The sequence below is a fragment of the Chelonia mydas genome, chromosome 3, assembly GCF_015237465.2.
Source record: "Chelonia mydas isolate rCheMyd1 chromosome 3, rCheMyd1.pri.v2, whole genome shotgun sequence".
NCBI lineage: Eukaryota > Metazoa > Chordata > Testudines > Cheloniidae > Chelonia > Chelonia mydas.
Genome location: NC_057851.1, coordinates 113735433 through 113762902, shown reverse-complemented (window position 1 = coordinate 113762902; position 27470 = coordinate 113735433). Strand labels below are relative to the sequence as shown.

At 38.5% G+C, this 27470-nt stretch overlaps 1 protein-coding gene across 1 annotated transcript in view; it reads right to left on the bottom strand.

Moving 5' to 3' along the window:
* Nucleotides 1-27470, bottom strand: part of SCAF8 (SR-related CTD associated factor 8) — an 83203-nt gene that overhangs the window by 8077 nt on the left and 47656 nt on the right. Inside the window, 9 exon segments of the mRNA XM_037895030.2 lie at nucleotides 3370-3500; nucleotides 4914-5070; nucleotides 5960-6073; nucleotides 9885-9985; nucleotides 13220-13413; nucleotides 15680-15792; nucleotides 15931-16062; nucleotides 19255-19372; nucleotides 21094-21173. Of these exon segments, the coding sequence (XP_037750958.2) occupies nucleotides 3370-3500; nucleotides 4914-5070; nucleotides 5960-6073; nucleotides 9885-9985; nucleotides 13220-13413; nucleotides 15680-15792; nucleotides 15931-16062; nucleotides 19255-19372; nucleotides 21094-21173 (1140 nt within the window).

Below are 27470 nucleotides of genomic sequence, written 5' to 3'. Positions count from 1 at the left end.
GTGTGGTTTAGGGAAGAAAACTAAAAGATGTAGAGGCTGATTTATGTGGAAGTCCATAGAGATACCTTTGGCAGGAATGTGGTCGAAGCGTGGCCTTAGTCTTAAAGAAGGCTGTGAAGTATGCCCCATCTCACTTACTGTTCGAGCAGACACAATGGCTACTAGAAATGCAGTTTTCATAGACAGGTATTGAAAGGAGCAGATGTCCATAGTTTCAAAGGGAGGCCTCGTTTGACATCTGAGTACCAAGTTGAGGTTCCATGACAGCGTAGGGCATCTGATTAGTGGGAAGAGGTTGTCCAGTCCTCTGAGAAACCTCCTTGTTGTAGGATAAGCAAAGATGAAAAAACCCTCTACCATATGATGGAAGGCCGTAATAACTGCCAAATACACTTTTATGGAGCTTAAAAATAACCCTTTCGTTTTTAGCTCTAAAATGTAATCTAGTACAAATGATAACTGAGAGGACTTAGGTGAAAGATGTTTTAGGTCACACCAGTCTTTGAATCTCATCAATTTTTTGGCATGTTTGCCACAAGTACATTGTTTCCTGCTACGTAATAGCACTCTCTTTACGTCCTCAGAATACACTGTTTCTAACCCTGCAAACCATCTATCAGCCATGCCTTAAGCCAAAGAACCCTGAGTTTGGGGTGATGGATTTGATTGGCATCCTGAGAGAACAGATGGTCCGGAGAGCGATCGGTTGACAAAGAGCCAGCTGTGTGAGGTAAGGAAACCATGTTTGTCTCAGCCACCTCAGAACTATAAGAATAACTTTGTTTTGGTTTTCCTTATCTTGCATAGCACCTTGGATATCAAGGGAGTTGGGATAAATGCATACAGAAGGTCTGGACTCCACCAAAAGAGAGCGGCATCTCAGGGTTTGCTGTTTTTTTTAAAAACTACTGGAGGCATGGAGAATAATTTTCTTTAACTGTGTTTGCTTGGCAAACAAACAGTTCTGCCAATCCCAAGTCCCAATCCCCTTGGTCCAATGATGGAATTATTGCTGCAAGAGTTACCATTTTGAACGTCTGAATCTTTATGAATATATTGAATAAACTTAGATCTAGAATAGGTCTCCAACTGCTGTTCTTTTTTTGGAATCAGGAGATGCCTGGAATAAAATCCCATTCCTGTGTGCACAAGAACCGGTTCTACAGCACCCAGATTCAGAAGAGAGTCAATTTCCTGTTGCAAAAGGTGCTCATGAGAGGGATTCCTGAAGGTGGGATGTAGGGTGGGGGGAGGAAGGTAAAGTGGATGGAGACATGATCTCCAACACCCACTTATCCATAGTGGTATGTTCCCAGTTCTGATGGAAATGAGAAAGGCGATGGCTGAAGTGAGGGAGGCATGCAGATTGTTGCAGCACTAAGAGTGGAGATGGTAACTCAGCACCTTGACCAGCCCATCAAAACTGATATTTTGAAGTTGTGGGTTGGGAGGTCAATGCTTGAGAAATAGCTGGTCTCTTCTTCTGAAACCGTTGTCTCTTATGCTGGGGTTTGTAATATCTCTGGGAGGTGGGAAACTAGGTAGGACGAGATCTCTGTGCTGACTGGGACTTACTGAACTTTCTTTTACGTGCAGGGGCACAAATTCCCAGAGAGTGCAAGGTGGCTCTAGCGTCTTTTAAGGGATGCAGAGATTCATCATTTTTTTCCACAAACAACTTTGATCCATCAAAAGGAAGGTCCTCAACTGTATTCTGAACTTCCCTCTGAAAACCAGCATCCAGAGAGACCCGGGAGAACTGGGCATAAGTTCCCCTAAGGGGGAGAAACCAAGAAAAATAGGTAAAGGACAACAGTCCTTATCCTAAAAGTATAAAGTCAAGTTTTGGTTTTTTTTTAAAAATTATTTGTCTGAAATCTATAAAATTACTACAGCTACCTCACACAAAAGAAACTAAGAACTAAAACGAACTAATGAGAACAAGAGAAAAATACTGTTGAGGTAAGATCTATTTGGATGCTGCTGAGGCTCCATTGCAGGCTGAGGTGGTTGAGAACAAACTAAGGCTATATAGCCTCGGTGCACCGCATAAGGCTCCAGGGGGTGCATGTGCAGGCTGAAAAGACATGGCTACCTAAAATATCTGATCTAAGACACATGGGGCGCAAGCGCACCTAGAATGGAGCACCCATAGGGACACTACTCGAAGAAAAACTTGGCTCTCAGGCCTGAATTTATTAGCTGAGAATATAATTACCTCAAAACAGGAAGAGCATGCTCAAGTATTAACAGTATGTCTGCCTTCTTGATTCAATGGGAAATGTAAAACAGTAAGGAAGGCAGAAATGTATTAGAAATACAACAGAATACAATATAGCGCAAGGTGGTTGAAATAAGAAACTAAGCATAATTCTTGTGACAGAAAATGGAAGACAATACACAAATTGTGTTGAAGGGACGTTAGTCCTGGAAATAGACTAAAAAAGTTAATCTTCATTCTGAGGCTCCAATAAACTACTTTAACATTAAAAAAAATTATTAAATGCCAAAAGCTCAATCCTCAGGAGCAGCCATGTAAATTAGCAACCTTGCATCAATGCAAGAAAGAAAAAAAAAATCAGCAAAAAGTTTAAAATTTACTTTTCTGTGGTGTCATTATAAACAAAACTTAGTAAAAATAATCTGAACACTAAATAATTTTGACTGTGAGCATTTCAATCAATTCTTGACCAACATCTGTGGTATTGCACACACCTGAAAGACTAAAAAAAGTTATAATACAGTACCTCCAGCTTTCAAAAAAGAAACAACAAACCTTATTCATCTGTTTATTAAAGCAGAGAAAATCCTTTTTAGAGGCAGAATAATTCAAACTGTATTAAGCCTTAGATTGTCCCTACCAAATTCCATTTAACAAAAATGTTCAACAAGGCCCTAAATCAATACTAAGACTGACCAAAAGTGCAGGAAAAAAATAACTCATTTATTCTCAGATTAATATGAAAGAAAGGGGAAACAAATGTAAAAAGTAACTAAAGTCAAGCAGAAGTGGTTCCAGGCAAAAACGGGTCATTGTGCTGGTGCTCCTAAAAAAGGATGCTTTTGTAGCTCCCACATTTCAATCTTCTTCTTTTAAACAACTGATTGCCATTTCAGTTTTATAACATTTATTCCATCACCAATATTTAATCCTGGATTCAGCAAAACAGGCATGATCTTAGAGTCAAGAAGAAGTTTAAGAGCTTTGCTGAATAAAATAATTAGCTTTCTTATTTTAAAGATAAAATAAAATATCAATCCTCCTTGTTCTATATTTATCTCTGCTATTTATTCTAATTTAGCATTTGAATATATCCATATTAACCAAAAATTAAATCTCTCTCTCCAGAAACCACACTCAATACCAACCTGTAGCATAGTTACAGATTGAGTATAAGCTTCTGTCTGTGTTGTAACAGCTGTATTCTTATCGACAGTTGTACTCTGAGTAGTTTGGATATTTTCTTTAACAGCTTCTGAGCTCCTCACAGTTTCCCATTCTAAATAAAAAATATATATATACTTATTTTGTAGAAAATGAGTTTAAATGTTCTATTTCCATTTCCACATTTACAAAAACCATCATCAACTTGAAAAATCACATTTTGGTCAGAAAGTTACAAAGTAACAGCCAAGCTTACTGTAACTGAAAGAAGCTGAGGGGTGAAAAATAAAATTATATAGATACAGGCACACAGAGTTCCCCTCTTGGCAGAAAGACCGTCAAACATCAGCAAGAGAACACAGAAATCCCATAACTTTTTTTTTAGAGTGAATGGAAAAGGAAAAACAAAAATTCTAGGTATGCAATTTGAATGTTACTATATCAGAAACTGATTTTTTTAAATGCTGATTTAAAAAATTTAAGTTGACTGTCACTTTATAAATGATTCATGATCTGTAAAGAATATAGTAGCCCCTTATGTATTGTCATTTATATTTACAATATGTCTATATTACTGAGTGACTAGTCTGACACATGGTCACATAGGGTGCTTAACAACAAAAAAAATCCCACCTCCACCAGCCGAAGAGAAAATGAAGTTGGCATTCTAAACACAAGGTGTTGGATTTAATTTTCAATATTGATTTAAATTTTGCTGACAGAGTTAAAAAGACTGGCATTTATATACTTAAACAACCCTTGTCAATATCTAAGGCTATGTCTACACAGCTCCACAATTTGGACTATGGGGTGTGAATTGCAACTCCCCTGTGTGGATGGTGCCAGTGTCAACTAAAAGATACCTAGTTGACATTATATGAACTAGATGCCTTTTAGTTAGCTCCTGCAGCGTGCACACAGGGGAGAAGTGTGCAATTCATACTCCCACAGTCTGAACTGTGGGACCATGTAGACAAGCCCTGTGATACAAACAGATTATAAACCAATCTCTGGAGGTTGGAAAGAGGAAGCTCAATAATACTGACAGTCTCAACAGAAAGTTTTAAACAATAAAGGAATATTCAGATCAGTCTCTTCCATCATTCTACTTTTACATACGACAATCTAAAGACTTGATTTTTCAAAAGGAGCACAACCAGGTCTCAGATTTTGCATGCACTAATATTTGCACATGTATTTAGTGACTGAATGTAGAAAATCAGAAGCCACTTTTAAAAATATTAATATTTATTGTCTCGCTTAACTCCATTGATCTGAATGCTGACATAGTGTTAATGTTGACTTGCAGTGTTATCATCAGATGTTGACTCAAACATACTATAGAGGCACTCCAAATTTCTGGATTTCTGATCTCAGTGCCATCTGAACTGTACACAGGAAATTAATACTAACAAATGCAAAAAAGAACATGTATACCATAAATACGCAACTTTTGAAAATTAATTTAAAGAATAAAGAAAATAAACATAATTTTTACTTAATAAAAGTTACACGTAAGTATCCATACCTGTATTTACAGTCTCCTGGTCAATCATGCCTCCTTCAGCAAAGCCATCCAAATCATCCAATTTTACTTTTTCCCAAGGTATATATGAAACTCCAAGATCCACATCCCAAAATTGCTTGTACTCTGTTTTCACACCTTTATTTAAAGCCCAAGCAATCTGAAAATAAAATCCAATCAGATGATGTAGCTGAATTAAAACACTTCAGTTATCTACTTCACCTCGTCAGTGGAGGATTGATCTCCACTGTACATTTATTGTATGTACCAAGCACTAGGGCACGTACTCAGCATCTAATAGCAGCAGCCACTTGGAAGATCTTTTAGCTCTTTGGTAACAGTGAACTTTAAGAAGTGTGTTAAATATTATTTCTAATTAACAAATGGGGAAATAGCACCTCAGAGCTGAAAAGACTTACCCAAGGGTCTCGGAGTAAACTAGTGACAGACACCTCAAACAAGCCAAACACTTAAGCACAAGCTTAACTTTCAACACACAGTCCTCAGTGAAGTCAATGGGACTACATACAAGCTTGAAATTATGTTTGTGTTTAAGTACTCAAAGTATTCCCTAAACAGCAGGTTTATTATTTTATTTTTAAGGTCTTCCTCACTTCCTGCCCAAATACACACTTGATAAGAAAATTTCTCACTCTACCTCTTACAAACAGAAGTTATTTTGCCTCCTTCTCGTGCTCTATATTGTACACCTTGATCAGGCTCATAGTATAGAAAATTCATTGTTTTTCAAGAAGTCCGGTGGCACTTTAAAAACTAACAGATTTATTTGAGCATAAGCTTTCGTGGGTAAAAACCCCTCTCCTTCAGATGCATGGAGAAGTGGGGTTTTTACCCACGAACGCTTACGCTCAAATAAATCTGTTAGTCTTTAAGGTGCCACAGGACTCCTTGTTGTTTTTGCGGATACAGACTAACACGGCTACCCCTGATACTTGACATTATTTTTCAAAGTACACAATTAAACCATCATAATAAAAATACTGCTGTACTTTAAGTTGGGCTATGTTACTGAACAAAATATGGCTTACCTTAATAATTTTAGATCCAATTTTGTAGGATCCAGAACTAAGTTTCTGAAGAGCACGATATGCATCTTGTCTATGAACCATGCAGACATATGCACAACCTCTTGGAGGAATCATCTACGAAAAAGAAATATATCTTATTATAGCAACTAACACTTGTTTAGACAATGTCTTCATGTGTCAGTGAATTCTAATTTTTTGTAAAACACTCAAGTTAACATTTCTTAAAACCAATGTAATGGGTGATAGCTCTGTACTTTAAGAGGTACAGGAGCAGAAGAACTGTCATGAAGATGAATTTGTAACACAATTCCAAGTTACTTCTCATCAAGAAAGTGGAAATTTACAGCATTTCTGAGAAATGCAAATAGATGTAAGACATCGTATTTACAATTTAAAATGACATATCAACAATAGGCAACACCCTTTATTAATATTGATAACAGCCCTCTTCACATTTATTCAACTGCAGAAAGATGGATAAATATAAAAACTACTTTAAAGCAATGTTAAGGTGGCAAAAGAGTGAAAAAATGCAAATGTTAATGGGCCCAACTCCTTTGTTCTGGCTGAAATTCACTTGGCACAGCTCTGGTGGTGAGTAATAAAGGAGTGAATTGTTCCTAACCTGGTGATGGCTGGGGGCCAGTTCTGCCAAATGCAAGTGAGAGAAGACCCGATAATGCAGCATTTCTTAAACTGGGGGTCACAAGGGCCCAAAAGAGGGTCACAAGACTCCTGTAGGGGGGTTCGAAGAAGAGAGGCCGCTGGCCAGGCGTCCAGGCCTGAACGAAGTGCCGCCGCCAGCAGCAGCACAGAAGTAAGGGTGGCATGATATATTGGGGGAGAGGGGATTGGGTTTACAGTGTGAAGTATTTTCAAAGGGCTCCCAGCAGAAAGGATTTGTGAACCCCTGAGATAATGACTTCCAAAGGACCATTGCGTTAACTGAGGACCACAGTAGCAAAACACACCCACTCATCTGGGCTCTGAAGCTTCTGGGTCAGCCAGCGAGGGATTTCTCTATGCCAAGGAATCTTCACATGGCTTGTTAAACCAGCTATATAGTCCACTGCAATCCAAAAGTATGACAAAGGGTTCTTAGCAGCAGCCAGGATCTAGTCCAACGTTCCTAGAGTATTAACTTGACTAAATTCAATGGTATATTTTCTATTCTTAGTTCCTCATATTAAATGTACAGTACAAAATACAGAGGGGCTTCGGCGCATGGACATATTAAGATTGTAGTAACTGTAATTTTCCCATTACTTGACTTCTGTTTTAACTGTAAAGCCTTAATAGTACATTTTGTGTTTAGTTTTCTTAATAAACAAACCAACAAACAACCCCTCCTCCCCCAAACCTCTGCTTCATGTTAGTATTTATACAGTCTCAATTAGGTTTTGTAGTTCACATCAAAATTAAATGACTAGGGTTTTTGTGTGAACACGCATGCAAACACACTGGTAAAATAACTATTATCCATCTTGGAAAATGTCCCAGCAGCGCTGCCTGAAAAACAGCATTCCTGCATTTCTCAAGATGGGAGACAAAGTCTGAACAGTTCTCTCACTCATACTGAGCATGTTCAAAAGCAATTTTTCGATAGTTTATTATTTACCCTAATCCAATAAAAGCACTATTCATTAACCATTATTTACAATACAAACATGGAAATTTGTAAATTTAATTTTGTGCTATAATCAATGTTTCAAAAGTGTGGTTAATTTATCTTTTTAAATGGCAAAAGTACTGTTATATACTCACCAATTCAAACAACTGAACTAAATTTTCTTAAGATTCCCATACAATTATTTTTCCCCATACAGGCTAAGCACAGAAGTTGATAGTCAAAAAGAAAAACATTTTAGACTTCTGAGCACCCAAAGTTAGGGAGTTGCAAAATAATCTGTTTTGCCATATTAATTATAGCTTTCACTATGATGCTGGAGGGATAGCATCTCAGTGATAATTTATTATATAGTTGTGGCCAAAAGTTTTGGTCATAAGTTATAAATATAAAAAGTTTTTGGATGTTGTTTAACAACTAAATAGTACTACACAGAGCAACAAAATATTTTTTAAATGGCTGACTTGAATTCCGCTGTTTTAAAAGATTAATTTTTATAAGATGTAAGAGTGTCGGTGCTCCAATTTGGAAGAAGGGGGTGGGGAAATGGCTGAAATTGCTTTGCACGAACGACTTCAAGTGTAGTTCTACTCTGAAAGGTGACTTTATAAAAATGGCACTGTGGGATTCCATGGTTATTGCTGTCATTATTTCCATCTCAAATTCGCTCAGCTTAGAAGATATTTTTCTTAACTGCTAACTAAACCTGGGATCTGAAATACAAACAGTGCTCCTTTTGTTTCTGCACCTGTATTTAAGATTCTGCAGGGCAAATGCTACCCTCAGCTACTCCTGTATCACTCTACTGCATTCAGGTGCAAATAAGGAAATTACCTGTAAAGAATGGGCTAGTATACGTGGTCCTGAAACTGGAGCTTTTTAAACAATTCTTTTCTTGAAGCCAGAAAGAACCCAGTTTGCTCTCCTGGAATGGTGTTGGTTCTGCAAGACTGGCAGAACTAAAACCCAAACTTACTGTCAGCACTAAAGTAATCTGATCTGACTGAATACTCACAGGAAGCAGATGTGTTAAATAAGATGTTGATTTTACAGAGACTTTTCAGAGTACAAAAAATGGTTACACACCCTACATTAACTGTGGAATCTGTGTGAACACCACATCTTGAAAAACCACTCTTGGTGTGTATGTGCCCCACCTGCACAAGACTGGAATCTTCTGAATAGCTGTGTGTACTGAGGCCACGCCACCATTCTGGCCACCTCCCTCTTCCCATAGCTGAAGGTATAAGGGGCAGAGCAGCTGTAACCCAAACTCAGTTCATTTGCCAGTAAGAACCACATGAGAATGGGACTGATTGGGAGGGAAGGAGGACAGGCCATGGAATATGTGTGGACAACACATCTCAAAGAACCACAGTTACTGTGGGGGAAGTAAACATCCTTTCTTCTTTTAGTACTTATCCACAGATTCCACTCTCAATGACAAACAAGCAGTTGCCCATTCACCTGGAGGTGCGCACAGGCACAGCACCAATGCACACTGCTATTCAATAATTCAGTCTCATGGGCCTGGGGAGTATGCATATCAAGAGTGGAATCTCTGTAAACAATGACTCGAAAAAGAACTACATTTTAAAGTGAGTGACAAAATGGAACATTTTATTTTTTATGAGATAAATTATTTTGTTACATTAAGAAATAGCATGTGTCTGACAGGCAACTGAAAATATTATTGTTTGAAGCAGTTACTGGAGTAGCAGTCCAGGTGTGTTCGTCATTAATTTTTCCTAATATTGTACTATAATGTGTGTATTGTAACTAATATTTGTGAATCTTTTAAAAAAACAAAACAAATTCCTCTCTTATAGCATATTTCACTGTAACAATCAAAACAACAGTTCCCATGAATAATCTGAGGGAAGAAGCACACCCATTTGACTACGTAGAGTGCCTTTCCTTAGTTGTTCAAATGCCAACTGTAATATAATAGAAATACACAGGTAAGGATTATGGCCAAGGTTTGTAAAAATGGATCCCTAAAGTTCCTAACTATATATTTAGATGGTTAAATAAGACTTATGAATCTAACCAGAGGCACTCATTTTTGAAAAATTTGGCCTATAATAATAAACTACAAGAAAACTTCTTTTTCTAACAGACAATTCAGCTCACACATCTTATTTTCTTAAATGCAACATGCATCACATCTGTCATGTTTTCCTACATATTATGTACACATTATTGTGGATTTGGCAAATGTATCATACAGCATAAACTTTCCTAAATTGGTAATATGCAAAAAAGAGTTTTAAAATTTATTACACTGTGCTCACTTACGTTAATAGATTCTATTTGTCCAAATTCTTCGAACAAATTAGTTAAATCTTGCTGTGTGGCCTTCTTGTCTACTTGACCAACCCAAAGAGTAGTACTGCAGACTGTCAAGAGAGAGATTATATAAATTTAAAATGACAATACCTTGCAAGACATTGCATTCTGCATCCAATAATTTGAAAGTGCTTTACAAACAATTAAGTATAAACCACCAATCTCAGGCAGGAATTATAATATTTTACCCAGATAACAGAGGTTAAGTAAACTGAGGCACAGAAATCAAGTGATATGCCCAAGTTCACAAGATGCATTAGTGATGAAGCTGAGAACAGAATCAAGAAGTCTTGACTCCCTGCTCACAGCTCTAACAAATAAAAAAGACAACATTCCATTCAGATAAACTAGCCTTGGTAAAAGGTTCTTGATCTTTCTTAACTCAAAACAAACACTTCATCAGAGGTAGGGAAATGAAAGCATACTGTAGATCATCCGCTAATGTAGCCATTAAAGAAACAAGTATTTTTAACAAGCAACATTTCTACTGAGCATGCAATCTCACATGTAAATCTGAAGACTTACAGAACAATTTATAGAACAGATGAATACATGAAAAAATGAAAGTTAAGGAGCATTATTGGAACTGGTATTTAAAGTAGTAATCATTGGGTCAGTTTCCTTCCTCTCCTGAATGTAAAACTGCAAAGAAAGCTATTTCATATAAAAGGTCATTCACCTGAAAGCTAACTCATGTTTGATATCCATTTTGATATTAACCTTCTTGTGAATGTTATATTTGGTTAATGTTTTGATGAATACCTTCATCACTTTAAAAATATATCTTTTCTGCTAAGTAGGCAAGGCTGTTTGCCCTCACTGAACGTTAATGGCATATCAAGTTGCAGGTATTAAACTGAAGACTATCAAAAATTATTTGCCAACAAACAATTAAACTTCAAACTTCTGAAATGTGGTTTAAAGAAAATAACATTCTCAGATGGAAACCAAGAAACCCAGGGGAAATCAGCTTGAAAAGAGAGTGTGACTATTCTAAAATTTGAAAAATGGATTTTTTTTTTTGTACAAGAACTTCTCATCCTTAAACAGAGTGAGATTAGGGATTGAAATTTTACTTTACTTTGAGCCCTGATGAATTACATTAGTGTTAATTTAAAAACATTTAATGCTTACTGTGCTGTGGTACTTTAACCCAGCCATGGAATTTAGCAATATTTTCTATTCTTTGTTTAGGAAGTATTGTTTAATATCTTAGCACAATGAAGTGCTAAAATGGGTACATTCTCTCTACCCCCTCCCCCAAAACTCTTTGTCTCCTGAGGGTATGTCTACACACTAGAAACAAACACTACAGTGGCACAGTTGCAGCTGTGCTCCTGTAGGTGTATACACTTACCACAGCGACAAAAGGGTTTTTTCCATCGCTGTAGTAAATCTACCCCTCTGAGAGGCACTAGCAAGGTTGATTTCTTCCATCAACCTAGTGCTATCTACACTGGGGCTTAGACTGACTTAATTATGTCGCTCAGGAATGTGAATTTTTCACACCCCTGAGCAATGTAGCCAGGTCAACAGAAGTTATAGATGTAGACAATCCCTCGGGCTCTTAACCACAAGAGCATCTTTCCTCCTGACATTTACCAAAAGATATTTCTACATATACCAGAGAAGAAGAGACTTGGTCTGTGTCTTCTCAGCCAATTTTTCCATAGCTCCTGGTGTCCTTTGGTTCCTGTCCATCTTATCTCCCCAGTAAGCAAAGAAGAGATCCCCGGCCCTCATCCACACTTACTCCTACTGCTGGCAAAGCTCCAATACTCCCACCATTCCTGAACCCCCATAATAGCTCAGGTTCCTTGCACTTTTTCCCCACTTGAGAAAGTTCCAGACCTCCCACGTCTTTCCAATAACCTGCCCAGTTACAATTCTTTTGTCGGCATCTCCCCAGGCTTCAATTTCTGCAGTGAACTCCAGGCTACTCAGCTCACCAGCCTACACTTCAGCTTTCAGCCAGCAAAGCTTTAGCAGGAGCTAGAACACCAGCTCTAGCTCCCTGCTGCCTAGCTCAACACTGCAGGAAATGTACACTATAAATCTAATTAACTCTTCTTTGTGGAGAAGCCATAACACAAGAGACACCTGTAAGTAGGTCAGGAATACAAAAACAAACTGTAAGGCGTGAGGCTGCAGCAAAATGCTGAATTCCAAAGCATCCTGGGAAAACATAAGTGCAGTGGGCCCTGATTGAAATGGATAAGGCAGTTTACCCCTCTTGGGGTACGTTTCAAATTGTCTGAAGGCTGAGCTAGATGACTCTGCATTGGTTTACACTAAATCAATGTTTTCAAGATCATCTTTGCAAACATTAGGATCTAGAGACAATTTATGAAAAAGAAAGCTAAGACTCTGGAACATACACCTCCTATTACTAGAAATCTGTTGTAAATTATGCAGCAGCAGAATATGCACAACACTAATTACAATGGTTGTAAAGTGATCCAGACTATCAGTGGACAAAGACACTTGAATTCATGGCTTCTGGCACCCACCCCAGTACACATTCTTCTAGGCTAAAGGATATTTTGCGGGGGAGGTTCTTTCTCCCCTCCTCCCTTTTTTCCTCCATCTTCAGGATGCTAGTGTTCCCTGAAGGGATCACAGCTGTCTCGAGCAGCACTCCAAAGAACCAGAACTAAAGATGAACAACTTTGAATTAACTGGGATTTGTACAGTGCTCTTGGTGTTGTACACACAATCCCAGTGATGTAAGTTTCTTGTGGATCCAGCCCAACACACCCCAATTTAGTCCCTATATACAACAAAAAAAAGTATGATAAGAATGCTGACATTTTAGAAACAGGTAATTTCAGAATAGGGTGGAAGGGGGAACATTTCTCAGGAACCCATTGATCAAATGACCTCAAATCTGCATCACAAACTCTATCCTGTCCCCTGAACTGGAACATCAATTTTCAAGTCACTCTAACTATGTATATTTTAGAAGGAATGCAAAATTCAACATTGAATCTACGTTGTAGTTTTGTCTGTGGGGCAGGTACCACTGCTCATAATTTTTACAAGAATAAAATCTTTGAAGGAACAAAATCCTACTTTCTTCATGATTAAATGACTGACATATTTATAGATTAATTATAAAATTACTTATTAACAATCTCGCTTTTGATATTTCAGTTACTAGACTAAAATTAGTCATAATGGTACTTAATATAAATTTTGTTTCCTTGCCAGAGAAATGTAAAGGGCTACTTTTTTTCCCTCTCTCGAATACTAAGATATTAAAATGTAAAATAAGCATTACCTACCACTTAGTGTTTTAGACCGAATAGGAGGCAATCCCTTTTTCTGGCGTTCTTTTTCCCTTTCCCTAGCTCTTCTTTCACTGGAGTATGACCGAGATGATTTTCTCTTCCTTTCTCTTGATCTTGAGCGTGAACGTTTTCTGTGTTTACGTTTTCGGGAACCAGACCGTGACCTGGACCTCCGTTTTCTTGGTGACCTACAAAACATTTATTTTTAATACCTTGAACAGGTGTCAGGAGAGAGACTTACTCCACTTTTATTTTTGTTTCACTAAAAATTAGGGCTGTCGATTAATCACAGTTAATTCATGTGATTAACTCAAAAAAAAATAATCGCGATTTAAAAAATTAATTGCGATTAATCGCACTGTTAACAGAATAGGAATTAAAATTTATTAAATGTTTTGGATATTTTTCTACATTTTCAAATATATTGATTTCAATTGCAAAACAGAATATGTGTACAGTTCTTACTTTATATTACTTTTGATTACAAATATTTTCACTGTAAAAATGATAAAAAAACCAGTATTTTTCAATTCACCCCATACAAGTACTGTAGCGCAATCTCTTTATCGTGTAGATTTTTTTGTTTGTTACATAACTGCACTCAAAAACAAAACAATGTAAAACTTTAGAGCCTACAACCCACTCAGTCCTACTTCTTGTCCAGCCAATCGCTAAGAGAAACAAGTTTGTTTACATTTATGGGAGATAATGCTGTCTGCTTCTCTTGTGCAGTGTCACTTGAAAGTGAGCACAGACGTTTGCATGGCACTTTTGTAGCCGGCATTGCAAGGTACTTACGTGCCAGATGTGCTAAACATTTGTACGCCCCTTCATGCTTTGGCCATCATTCCAGAGGACATGCTTATGATGCTTGTTTAAAAAAATGTGTGTTAATTAAATTTGTGACTGAACTCCTTAGAGGAGAATTATACCTCTCCTGCTCCATGGTTTTACCTGCATTCGGCCATATATTTTGTGTTGTGGTAGTTTCAGATGACAACACAGCATATATTGTTTGATTTAAGAACACTTTCTCTGCAGATTTGACAAAACACAAAGAAGTTCCAATATCAGATTTCTAGAGATAGCTACAACACTTGACCCAAGATTTAAGAATCTGAAGTGCCTTTCAAAATCTGAGAGGGACAGGGTGTGGAGCATGCTTTCAGACAGCTTAAAAAAGAGCAACACTCCAATACGGAAACTACAGATCCCCAACGACCAAAGAAGAAAATCAACCTTCTGCTGATGACATGTGACTCAGATGATGAAAATGAACATGCGTTGGTCTGCACTGCTTTGGATCATTATCTAGCAGAACCCATCATCAGCATGGATGCATGTCCTCTGAAATGGTGGATGAAGCATGAAGGGACATATGAATCTTTAGTGTATCTGGCATGCAAATACCTGGCAATGCTGGCTACAATAGTGTCATGTGAACACCCATTCTCACTTTCAGGTGACATTGTAAACAAGAACATTGTAAACAGCATTATCTCCAGCAAATGTAAACAAACTTGTTTGTCTGAGCGATTGGCTGAAAAGAAGTAGGACTGAGTGGACTTGTAAGCTCTAAAATTTTACATTGTTTTATTTTTGAATGCAGTTATTTTTTGTACATAACTATCTACATTTGTAAGTTCAACTTTCACGATAACAATGTTGCACGTCAGTACTTGTATTAAGTGAATTGAAAAATACTATCTTATTTTTACAGTGCAAATATTTATAATAAAAATAAATATAAAGCGAGCACTGTACACTTTGTATTCTGTGTTGTAACTGAAATAAATATATTTGATTATGTGGAAAACATCCAAAAATATTCATACAAATGGTATTCTCTTATTGTTTAACAGTGTGATTAATCATGATTAATTTTTTAATCATGTGATTAATCGGGATTAATTTTTTTAATTGCTTGACAGCCCTACTAAAAATCACAACTCAGTACGGTAATATGGACTTTTCTTAGTGTTTGTTTAAAAGTTTAGAAAAATTAGTCACATTTTATTTTACTATTGTATAGAGAAAAGAAATGTACTGCCATTAGTGTGGTGGAGGAGAAAAAGGGCATTAGTCTGACCTCAACAAAAAAGAACTGCAAAGTTTACAGCAGAAAAATAAGCATTACAGAGGAAAAGTCCATCCCAAAGTCAACAATTTTTTTAGCTACTTATTTGTATTACTTGGAAGGTACTTGAAAATTTAAGGAATCCAAATCTAAACAAAATAAGTTGCCACATAAAAAAAAGTCTTAAGTTACTATATAACTTAATCCTATGTTTAACTATGTAAACTATTTGTTCTATTCCAATGGAACACATAACCATGCTGGAAGCCAAGAAATCCAGAATGATGATATAGCTACAACAAATATACCAACACTGCCTCTGTATTTTAGAATAAGATAAAGTTGCTTATACTTGAGTAATAAGTTTATTATGAAACCTTGAACGAGATCTCGAGTGTGTTCTTGATCTTGAACGAACAGCTGATTTCTTTTCTTCTTGTTCAAAGATCTCTTCCTCAACTACATCTTGCCCTTCATCTATATCCATGTCCTAAGTATGGAAACAATGAGAAATATAAGCAAAAATATACAAAACATACATTGGCATACAAAGAGATACAACATAATTTCTGAAGTTTAATTTTTTTCTTCAAATCTCAGTAATTTAATCAGAAATGGTACATTTCACCTGTTGTTGAATATCCATTGAATCATCTAGGTTTGTTTCCACTTCTAAAAACTGCTGTTGGCTACTCCCTTGTGATGGTGATGCAGAGTGCTCTGATCCAAAATTTCCCTCTTGATTTTCCTCAGGGCTTGCCTGCACAGGAAATTAATATTACATTTTAAAAGGTAGGAAGCCAGATTGTATGTTATGTCACTGAGCGATACAACACAGGACATACAAACATGACTGTTAGAACATTTTTGAAAAGAGTTTATTTGCAAGGGTCTGGGATTTTTTTTACCACTTCGTTTTTTGTAAATGCACATCAAGTTAATATGCAGTAATAACCTGCTAAGAGAACTTTTGAGTTGAACTTGATTTCCCTCTATTCCACTCTGTACTCCAATACACAAACAGAGTTTAACAGAGCCAGTGCGTTTTCAGTTCCCACCTAAAATACCATCATCAAGTTAATGAGTCAGATAATGTTCATAGAGGATGACTATCTTTTCACAATTCTGGTTAATTAGAAAAAAAACTCAAACAAGAAAACAAATACATACCCTGAGGGACTATAGTAATCTTGTACAATACTAAGAAGCATATATCAAAATAGTCATATTATTTTAAATTTATAAATATTGTTGGTACGTAAGTCATTGACAACTTATTGTATCAGTTCCATCGAGAACCACACATTTTCATGACTAATTATTTTGTGTGATGTAAATGCAATACCAATTTAAATTTAATTTTAAAATCTTCATTTAATTCCAACCTTTTGGACCAGTATGAGATTTAAGATAAAACAAGTAAGACAAAACAAATCATGAAACTGTAGTATTTTATGCCAGGATGTTAGTTACAAGAAAGAAATCTATCAGTGCAACTACATCTGAAAAATGTCACAAATCACACTAATTTTAGAATGAAAACTATAAAATAGTTAATAATTAACAAAAAATTAACAGTCACACTTACTGCATTTTAGCTTTAGAGCTTAGGCTTGTTAAAGTGAATGCTTACAATAAACAATGTGTACACTGGATGTACAAGCTGGAGGGTTTGGATAACAAGCTTCCTATCTGAAACGTAGATATTGTTTGGAAAAAAAATTCTCTCCCAAAACATCCTTTTACTGAATTAACACATTTTAGAAAAATGAAGCAAACAGCTCTCTAATTTAACTACAACAGAAGTGAGATTATGTGAACTTCATTGAAGAAGGCAGATGGCTTTCTACATGAAGAAAAAATATGACTTTTATAGTTTTAAATTCAATTCAGAGAAAGACAATTTTCTAAAAAACTGTCTTTATAAAAATTTATATAAAAAACAGGACACGTGCAATAGAATATTACTTCTCATCTTGACAGAATGGGAAGAAGCTATTATTATTACCATCATTTAATAACAGTAGTGCACTGCATCCAAAAAACTGCCAGGGCACCATGATGGAGTCTGCCACTACTAACGGTACTGGCTATTCATAAAATGAATGAAAACTAAACTAAAAATTGACCAAAGGATAGCTCCAAATAAAACAAACTTAAACTTGGAAAATGTGGATTCTTAATTTAGGATTCTTGTAATGACTATTTTAAAATGTCACGTCAATTATTAGAAGTCAATTTCTAGACTGCTAACCAAATGTATCCTTTAGGAAGATGTGTGTGTCTTAAATACCCAAAGAGATAAAACAGAAGTAAAGGATACTGAATTCTGGTGTTTAAGCATTCTTTTAAATATACAACTGTTTCTCATTATACTTCCACTCTGCTTAAAAACTCTGTACCTTACTCTATTTAGTGACATCAAGTGGCAGAATGTTGAACAGTACCCAGATTCTTCTACATTACCTTCCTGTTTTTCTGAAGCATGTCATTGTCCCATTACCTTCCTGCTTCATGTATTTGCCTCTCAACACCACCATTATTTTTCCTGAACCCACCATTTTGGTTTTACGGAAAACAAGATCAAGAAAACACAACTGTCCTTTGAATATCTCCTGTGCTCCCTGCTTCCAATTTCTACTTTATTTCTTGCTCCTTCTGTCTGTTTTTTTGCCCTCCTACTCCTCCAGAACCTTTGTATTTTATTCTTGCTTTCTTTCTCACTTTATCTCTCTCACCAGGGCCTGGACACAAAACCAAAGGTCCTCTTCATAGCATGCTGCACGCTGAGAGTATCTGCTGTGTGTTCCAGCTGAAGCCTGAGCCTCTCAGCTGCAACCAGGACTAGATGTAACTCCCTCTCCCATGCTGATTAGCTGAGAGGCACCTGCTGGAAGCACACACAGGAGCACATCGGGAATGGGGGAGTCAGGTGGTAATCCCCTGTGGTGAGACATGTCACCCTACTCTTGAATGAATTAGAAATGCTAAATTCACAGTCCCCAAAATTAGTTCATTCCTAAACTCAACCGATTCACTCACTCAAGAACCCCACATTTCACTGGAAGGTACCTAATCTATTCAATATATTTATTCTGGAATTTTAATGGTTATTTCTAGATAATGTACATCAACAGCTACCAAAAACTCTATTACTCCTTCACAGGGATATGTGGCTGTAGTAGTATTTGCTAAGTAGCGCAAGCTTTCATTGCTTTGTGGAAGACGGAATCAGAGCTTTACTACGTTGCAGAGAGACAGAGTCAATGTACAGCATCAGCTAGAAAATGAGCATGGGCTGTCTGGAGCATGAGTCCTCAGTGGGGCAATGGATGGTGCCTGCTGAGTTGCGCACACAGGCTGAGAAGAGAACAAAATCACTCAGTCACTAGGGCACAGAATGATCTTGGGGAGGAGTTGAAAGAAGCCCCTTCCACCTGCTGCAGCAGCATACAACCTACTCTATCCTCTTCCCAATCAGAGAGAAGCGCATCCGCTCAAAGTTTAGGTCCTTCTCTAAATTGGGAATTTTCTGGATTTGTGCATGACTAAATGTGATACAAATAGTAAATGAAATGTACCTAATTATCACTTTTTTTCTTACAAGTCAGAGCAGCATGCCATCTTTCAGCCCTCCATGAAAGAAGGGAAACCATTTAAAAAAACAATCTTAGTTAAGAAGTGGACAGGATAACTGAAAGTGAAGCATGTCTCCAGCTCAGCTGAATACTAGTCTCTCCTAATTTAAGTACAAAGTACAAAATGTATAGCTCACATTTGTTTGGTGGGTTTTTTTGTTTTATGCTTTTTGCCTTCACTTGCTCCAAGTCATCACTTTGCAAGCCTAGCCCAGGTGATTAGCAGGTGACAAAGTTTCATTATTATGAGCAGGAGTATTAGGAAGAAGACACTAGAATCATTTACTATGATAACCACAAGATGGAGTAGTTACCTTTTGAGGCTGCTGTTGTTCCAGGAGCTGCTGTCGGAGATGTTCTAAATTTTGTTGTTGCAGTTGTTCAGCTAGCTGATGAAAAAGTGAGTTGTTCACAGACTCTGATACTAGAGGCCTAAAATAAAATAATTGAAAAACTCTTAACATCAAAGTTTTTCTCGAGACTAAATAACCTAACAAACAAAATTTCATAGTTTAAAAAGCAGCAAGCTACACATACATTTTCAAACAAATGAACTTAGTAACATACTCCTTAGTTGCAATTATTATCCCTCCGAGTGAAATACAAGATTGTTACTCTAACTTACTCCTGACAGAATTCTGCGCCCATCTGGGGGCACAGAATTCATATGGCCCACATATTTCTTTGCCCCCCATGAAGAAAAACGCAAAAGAAATCTGCAGGGGGGCACACGTCTCTTTCCCGGCAGCGCATCTGTTCCACAGTGCCTGGAGCAGCTTCAGAGACACAAATCATTGCGTGGGGAGGGGGGCTCAGTGTGCGTGCCTGCTGGGGGCGACGCTGATCATAATCAGGGGCGGGGCTGGCCAACAAGCAAGAGAGACTCTGTCCCTCTCTCTTGATACTGCAGCTCAAGGGGCATGGAGGAGAGTAGGTCTTTTTGTTATGCAGGAGGAAGGCTCTGTTCCTGAGGCAGAAGTGTAGCAGCCTGCCTGCCTAGTAAAAGGTAACTTCTTGAGAATTGAAAAAATACTTAAATTAAAATCATGTTACTGAAAATGGTTTGTTTTTAAGTTAAAGAAAATAGCTTTTGTAAAAAAAAACCACCACATTTTGTTAATGTTGCTTTTGATGGTTAATTGATCTCATTCTCTGAGGCAGAAATGTAGCAACCTGTCTGAATAGTAACATTGTTAATTACGATTGTTAGTTAACTGTTCCCATTCTCTGTCAATTCCCCCAGGAGCATAAAAACCTGTAAAAGTTTTAAGGCCCCTACATCGCCAGAGTGATGTAAAGCCTTATAAATTCCAGTAAGGCAATCAGCTAGGAAGATCTATGCACTCATTTTTTTCCTGTGCCAAAGTGGCACAATGGGGTTAGATTTTTACTTACCCATTTAAAAAAAAAATAAAAAAAGACTTTTGAGGGCAAATAAAACATTTACCAAGCAGTCAATAAAATGTCAGGACAATCAGAACCAAGCACCTCTCAAAGTACCCAACTAGGTCCAGAACAATGATTAGCAAAACTGTATGACTTTCATGTGTGAAAGTCTGAGCTATTTAAGATGACATTCTCCTTTTTTTCCCCCTCCCATTTGGTGTTCTGTAATGGAATTTAAATGAAAATCCAGGATTATAACTGAAATGCAGGGTATTAGTTACCAAGTATTTGTAACTTAACTTTCATGTGTCTAGGAAATGCTGAACAGTTAGTGACTTTTTTTTGTATTGTAGTTTAAATAACTTACCAAAACAATTGAAACTGGCGTGATTATATTGCATTATTTTGACAAATAAAATTTGCAGAATTTTGAATTTTTTGGCACAGAATCCCCCAGGAGTATCTAAGTTGAGCGCTATCTTCAGACCAAACTCTCATTCTCTCTGTTCTAAAATGGTAGGCATCCAGCTGAAGGGTTCTCATGCAATGGTAGAGATGTTGTGTTAAACATTTAAAACATATACATGTCCATCATTCAAATTCATGTAAATTGTTCTCTGTTACCACTGCTCCAGTATAGTAGTTTACATATACTGAAGGACCAGACAGCTGGTCTACTTTTCACACTGAATGTTCAATCATCATCATGTTTAATAGGAAAAATGATCAAATTAATCTAACTTAAAAGGAATGCAACCTGATCTTACAGTTGGGAAGTGGGAGTTTCCTTTTTAGGCTCTTCACTGAGTTCAGGTTCTTCCCCAAAATCAAACCTGTCCATCAGCTTCTAGGAGAAAACAAATCAAGCATTAGAAAGAGCATATTTTATAACGTTTCCTACCAAGCCATACAAAATACGTAGTAATCTAGAAACAGGAAGTTTCTGTTTCTGCAATGACATAATGTAGGAAAGCTGACCATTCTTTTAAATAGAAAACCCTTAGCTGCATCATTCTTGACTTCTGTCTGATAATCCAAGAAGAACAAGTGTTGCCCAATAGTAAAGAAATGACTACTCTCCTGGGGCAAAGCATTATATATAATCTGTGTGTGTGTTCTTGTTCCTTTAGCAGTCGGCCAATTACTATGGCCAACGCCAACATCAAACATGGCATTGAAGAAGAATTACCTGTTATATACTGCTTGTGGATGTCCAAGGAATTAGGGCATTGTTTTCTGTAAATGATTTAATTTGAAGGGGAAAAAATCAAAGACACAAACAAACTATATAGATTAAGAAACACAAGTTATTTGCCATGGAAACTGTGGTAGTTCAAGAGTGTTGTCTCTGCACTTGCAGTGCCTCACAAGTGCCCTCTCTCAGCACTGAACATTCAGCAAAAGTTATATCACCAACCACCTCAATTCCTTCTGCTAAACACCAGTCTTATGAAACCAGAATTTAGAGAGAGGGGAGAAGGTAAGGAGGTACACAGAGAATGTAATCTTAAATAACTAGTTAACATGAATAAATAGCTTTTTTCCTTCTTCAGGGTGGCCTCTGCTTATTGTAAATTATGGGAGTCTAGCAAACAATACAAACCTCTAAAAAAGGCTGGCTAAGGGGCTTGTATTAAGCAAGGATTCTGCTGAACTACTTTCCCAAAAAGAAAAGGAGTACTTGTGGCACCTTAGAGACTAACATTTATTTGAGCATAAGCTTTCGTGAGCTACAGCTCACTTCATCGGATGCATTCAGTGGAAAATACAGTGGGGAGATTTATATACATAGAGAACACGAAACAATGGGTGTTACCATATACACTGTAACAAGAGTGATCACTCAAGGTGAGCTATTACCAGCAGGAGAGCGGAGGGGGGGGTTCACCTAAAAGTGACCAATCGAGTGACCAGAGAGACTGAAGTGTTCCCCAACTGGTTTTTGAATGTTATAATTCTTGACGTCTGATTTGGGTCCATTTATTCTTTTACATAGAGACTGTCCAGTTTGACCAATGTACATGGCAGAGGGGCATTGCTGGCACATGATGACATTTATCACATTGGTAGATGTTCAGGTGAACGAGCCTCTGATAGTGTGGCTGATGTGATTAGCTCCTATGATGGTGTCCCCTGAATAGATATGTGGACACAGTTGGCAACGGGCTTTGTTGCAAGAATAGGTTCCTGGATTAGTGTTTTTGCTGTGTGGTGTGTGGTTGCTGGTGAGTATTTGCTTCACGTTGGGAGGCTGTCTGTAAGCAAGGACTGGCCTGTCTCCCAAGATCTGTGAGAGTGATGGGATCATCCTTCAGGATAGGTTGTAGATCCTTGATGATGCGCTGGAGAGGTTTTAGTTGGGGGCTGAAGGTGATGGCTAGTGGCGTTCTGTTATTTTCTTTGTTGGGCCTGTCCTGTAGTAGGTGACTTCTGGGAACTCTTCTGGCTCTATCAATCTGTTTCTTCACTTCCGCAGGTGGGTATTGTAGTTGTAAGAACGCTTGATAGAGATCTTGTAGCTGTTTGTCTCTGTCTGAAGGGTTGGAGCAAATGCGGTTGTATCATAGAGCTTGGCTGTAGACAATGGATCGTGTGGTGTGGTCTGGATGAAAGCTGGAGGCATGTAGGTAGGAATAGCAGTCAGCAGGTTTCCGGTAGAGGGTGGTGTTTATGTGATCATTGCTTATTAGCACCATAGTGTCCAGGAAGTGGATCTCTTGTGTGGACTGGTCCAGGCTGAGGTTGATGGTGGGATGGAAATTGTTGAAATCATGGTGGAATTCCTCAAGGGCTTCTTTTCCATGGGTCCAGATGATGAAGATGTCATCAATGTAGCGCAAGTAGAGTAGGGGCATTAGGGGACGAGAGCTGAGGAAGCGTTGTTCTAAGTCAGCCATAAAAATGTTGGCATACTGTGGAGCCATGCGGGTACCCATAGTAGTGCCACTGATTTTAAGGTATACATTATCCCCAAATGTGAAATAGTTATGGGTGAGGACAAAGTCAAAGTTCAGCCACCAGGTTTGCCGTGACATTATCGGGGATACTGTTCTTGACGGCTTGTAGTCCATCTTTGTGTGGAATGTTGGTATAGAGAGCTTCTACATCCAGAGTGGCCAGGATGGTGTTTTCAGGAAGATCACCGATGGATTGTAGTTTCCTCAGGAAGTCAGTGGTGTCTCAAAGATAGCTGGGAGTGCTTGTAGCGTAGGGCCTGAGGAGGGAGTCTACATAGCCAGACAATCCTGCTCTCAGGGTGCCAATGCCTGAGATGATGGGGCGTCCAGGATTTCCAGGTTTATGGATCTTGGGTAGCAGACAGAATACCCCAGGCGTTCCAGGGGTGTGTCTGTGAGGATTTGTTCTTGTGCTTTTTCATGGAGTTTCTTGAGCAAATGCTGTAGTTTCTTTTGGTTACCCTCTGATCCCATTGAGGGTTATGGCTTGTAGAAAGTGGTGTTGGAGAGCTGCCTAGCAGCCTCTTGTTCATATTCCAACCAATTCATGATGATGACAAAAGTGAGCATCAGATCTAGAAGTAAAAAGAGTGGTGCTGTGCAAATGTGTGTACAGAACTCCAAGAAGCAACTCTGCAGATTTCAGTGAAGAAAACATTATAGAGGAAGGCCACTGATGACACCTTAGCCATGGTAGAGTGCACTCTAAGGGCATGTTTACACTTACCTCCTGAGCGATCGATCCAGCGGGGGTCAATTTATTGCATCTAGTGAAGACACAATAAATCAACCATCGCGCGCTCTCCCGATGATTCCGGTACTACTCCACCGGAGTGAGAAGCGTAGGCGGAGTCAATGGGGGAGCGTCAGCAGTCAACCTACCGCAGTGAAGACACCGCGGTAAGCAGATCTAAGTATGTCGATTTCAGCTACGTTATTCTGCCCCCCCCACCCCTCCCCCCAAGTGTAAACCAGGCCTAAGACCCTGAGCAACTGACATCCTAGGTAAGGTATAACATATCTGTCTTGGTGCACAGCCTAATCCACTGTCCATGACCAGAGAGTTTGGTGCTGGATGAAGGAATAAAAACTCAGAATCCTTAACTGGGACTTACGGGTTTTTTTGTTTTTTTTTAAATCAGCTCTCTTGCATGCGGGGTTCTTGCTGGAGTTTACCAGATAGACTCCGTTTGCTCAAGGAGGGCTTCATTAATTGGCAGTGTCACCCATGCTGAGGTAGAGATGGGAAATATGTCCAGGAGCTTGTGATAGGAATCCTGGACTACGTATAGGGGAGTCTGCAAGACATCAGCAACCCACTTCAAGTCCTGGAAGTGCCTAAAGTCATCAGCTAATGATGGCAGTGGTGGCATTACTGCCTCATCAGGTGTTTGTAAGCTGTTTTTAAGGGGGTAACCTCCTTGTTAGATCTTGCCTCTCTCTCCTCAAAGGTCCCCTGGGGCTCACAGAATGGGGAGGAGGGATGGAAGGTACCAGGGAATTAAGTCTTGTGTGTTCCCTGTGGGACTGAGTTGAGGTCCCTCAAAATTGTTGCTGATATATTGCCCATGGATCCGAATCAGGCCAATGGGGGAGACAAAAATGTGTGGGGATGGGAGTGGAGGCGGGGGCAGGAAATCCAGCACAGGTCCTCCCAAAGAAAGCAATCGTCTGGTGCACTATCTTTCTTGCATCTGCAACAGATAACAACTTCTGCTAGAATAACCTGGAGATACTTGAATCAAAAGTTCAGAGTCTGAGTTGCAATGATCCTCATATATGGTAAAGGAGGTGATCCCCTTCCCCCAACCCAGTGGATAGTTGAAGAAGGAGAAGAAGAAGGTCTCCCAGAAACATGAACAGTTGGTGGCCCAGCAGACCTTGGTACTGAGAGGCATCCAGACGTTGCAAGGAGCGGAGACTCAGGCTCATCTGGTACCGCTAGCTTCCTTGGGTACAAGAATTCCTGCGGTACTGGAAATACAAGAGAACTCACTACCAGTGCCGATGACATTGCAAAGGCCATGTGAGGCACTGCCGCTGGTACTGAGGGTGTCAAGGGCTGCACTGAAGCTGATCTCTAAGAAATAGTGATCTTCAGTACCGAACTCTTATCGCTGAGGTATGGGGCTCAGATGAAGTCTTAGTGTGCTTCACTGTACTCGAAGTACCCAGAGCCTCACTAGCACTCCTCTCAGGGACTGATGTTTCCGGTGAGCGTATTTTCTTTGAAGAAGAACACTCTGATGTTTTGCTCCTCTTATCCCCTTCCTTATACTTAAGAGTGCGAAGCTCTCCATACCAGCGGAACAGTTATCGGTATCTCAATCATGGAGAATGTTGGAGACCTGGGTGTCAGTGTCATCCTCCCCCTTGGAAGCTTTTAGTGACCATGGTCTCAATGATGACAGGGCACTGACAGAAATGGAAGGTCCCTGTACAGGGGGTTTCCCTGAGCAGGGGTCTGAAGCCGGTCTAAAGACTTGCTCCATCATTAAAAGTCTGTACTTCATTTCCCTGTTTTTATAGGCTCTTCCTTAGAAGATGAGCAGATTTTATACTTGCTAGGAATGTGAGAGTCTCCCAAACAACGAATGTAGTGGGAATATCTGTACTAACTGGGACTGCTCTTCGACACAAGAGGCACCTTTAAAAACTCAGGGAGCCCTGCATCTCTGACAGAAGAAAAACATTATTCAAATCCTGAAAGAAAAGAAAAAGAAAAAGAAAAAGAAAAAGAAAAAAGAAAAGAAAAAAAACCCCACAAATTTTCATCCAGAAAAGGAAAAAAGGAACAAACATTCCAAATATAAGGCATTAAATTGTACTCTACTAGCTAACTATATAGCTAAAGATTAATAAAAGAGGCAAACAAGTATGGAGCAAACAGGCATCTCAGACTGAAGGCGGTTGAGAAGGAACTGAGGGTGGTTCACCCATGCAGCCCTATATATAGCCCTTATGGGGCAAAAGGATGGATAGGGCACATGTGCAGGATTAACAGGCACTACCACCAAAATTCTCTGATCAAAGGCGCATGCACACCTAAAGTGGAGTACCCACAGGGATGCTACTCAAAGTAATAGCAGTAGGTTTTCTGAAAGTCCAGATAGATATTTCATGTGGTTCTCCTTCATTACTGTTTTGTTGACACTCAAAAAAATTCTGCCAGCACAGTTTACTACACAGAAACTGTGTAGTTTGATCCTATCTTACATTCCCCTTCATTTTTTATTTTTCTTGTTAAACTAAAGATCATGGGTCTATAATTGCTATAATTACCATTAGGCAACTTTTTTTAAAGATAGATATAACAATATGTTAGTCTCTGCAGACTGCAGAGGATTGGAGGGTAAGAGATTGAATATTTTATTAACAACTTCTGGAAGAATACCATCTGGTGATGGTGATTTGTCACTGTTTAATTTAATGTTTTTGTTCCAGTACCTACTTTTTTGACACAAAGATTTCTGACAGTGCCTCATCTTGGTTAAGGCTGAAAATCACTTACTATTAAAAGACCATTATTTTAGGTGTGCTTTAAAATGCACAAATTCAGTTTTGTCTTGAAATTTGATGCACCTCTTGGGGATGCAGGGAGGGTGGTCTACATTTGGGTCACTTGAGCAAGCTGTTCCAGAGATACAGCTCCCTCCCCATACACAAATAATCTGTTTACAAAAATCACCCTTTCTTATGACATTTTGGTGCGATCTAATCCTTCCCAAACTAATCTCAGCCATTTGGGATTTACTAATTAATTGTATTATTGTAGCACCTAAGAACCCCAGTCATGGACCAGGTCCACACTGTGCTAGGTACTTTACCAACACAGAACAAAAAGGTAGTCCTTACCTCAAAGAATTTAGAGTCAGACTAATTTCACTTTTAAAGTATTGTCAAGGAAATTAATGGTAATTAGAGGGAAGATTAAAAGACTCTAGTAAGCAGTTAGGGCATGACTCATACTCAACCATTTTGGTCATCTGTTCAAGGGTTTAAATGATACACAAATTTAAGGTTGCCCAGTGGTGTCTCATGCCTGTCCCGAATGTACGTCAGCTAGACTCAAACCTCTGAAAATTAGGAAATGAAGAGTTAAGGTAACACAACCCACTTCAGAAAACAGGAATTACAGAGTTAAGGTATACACCATCTCTGCAATGCAAACTAAACTCCGAAGTCCC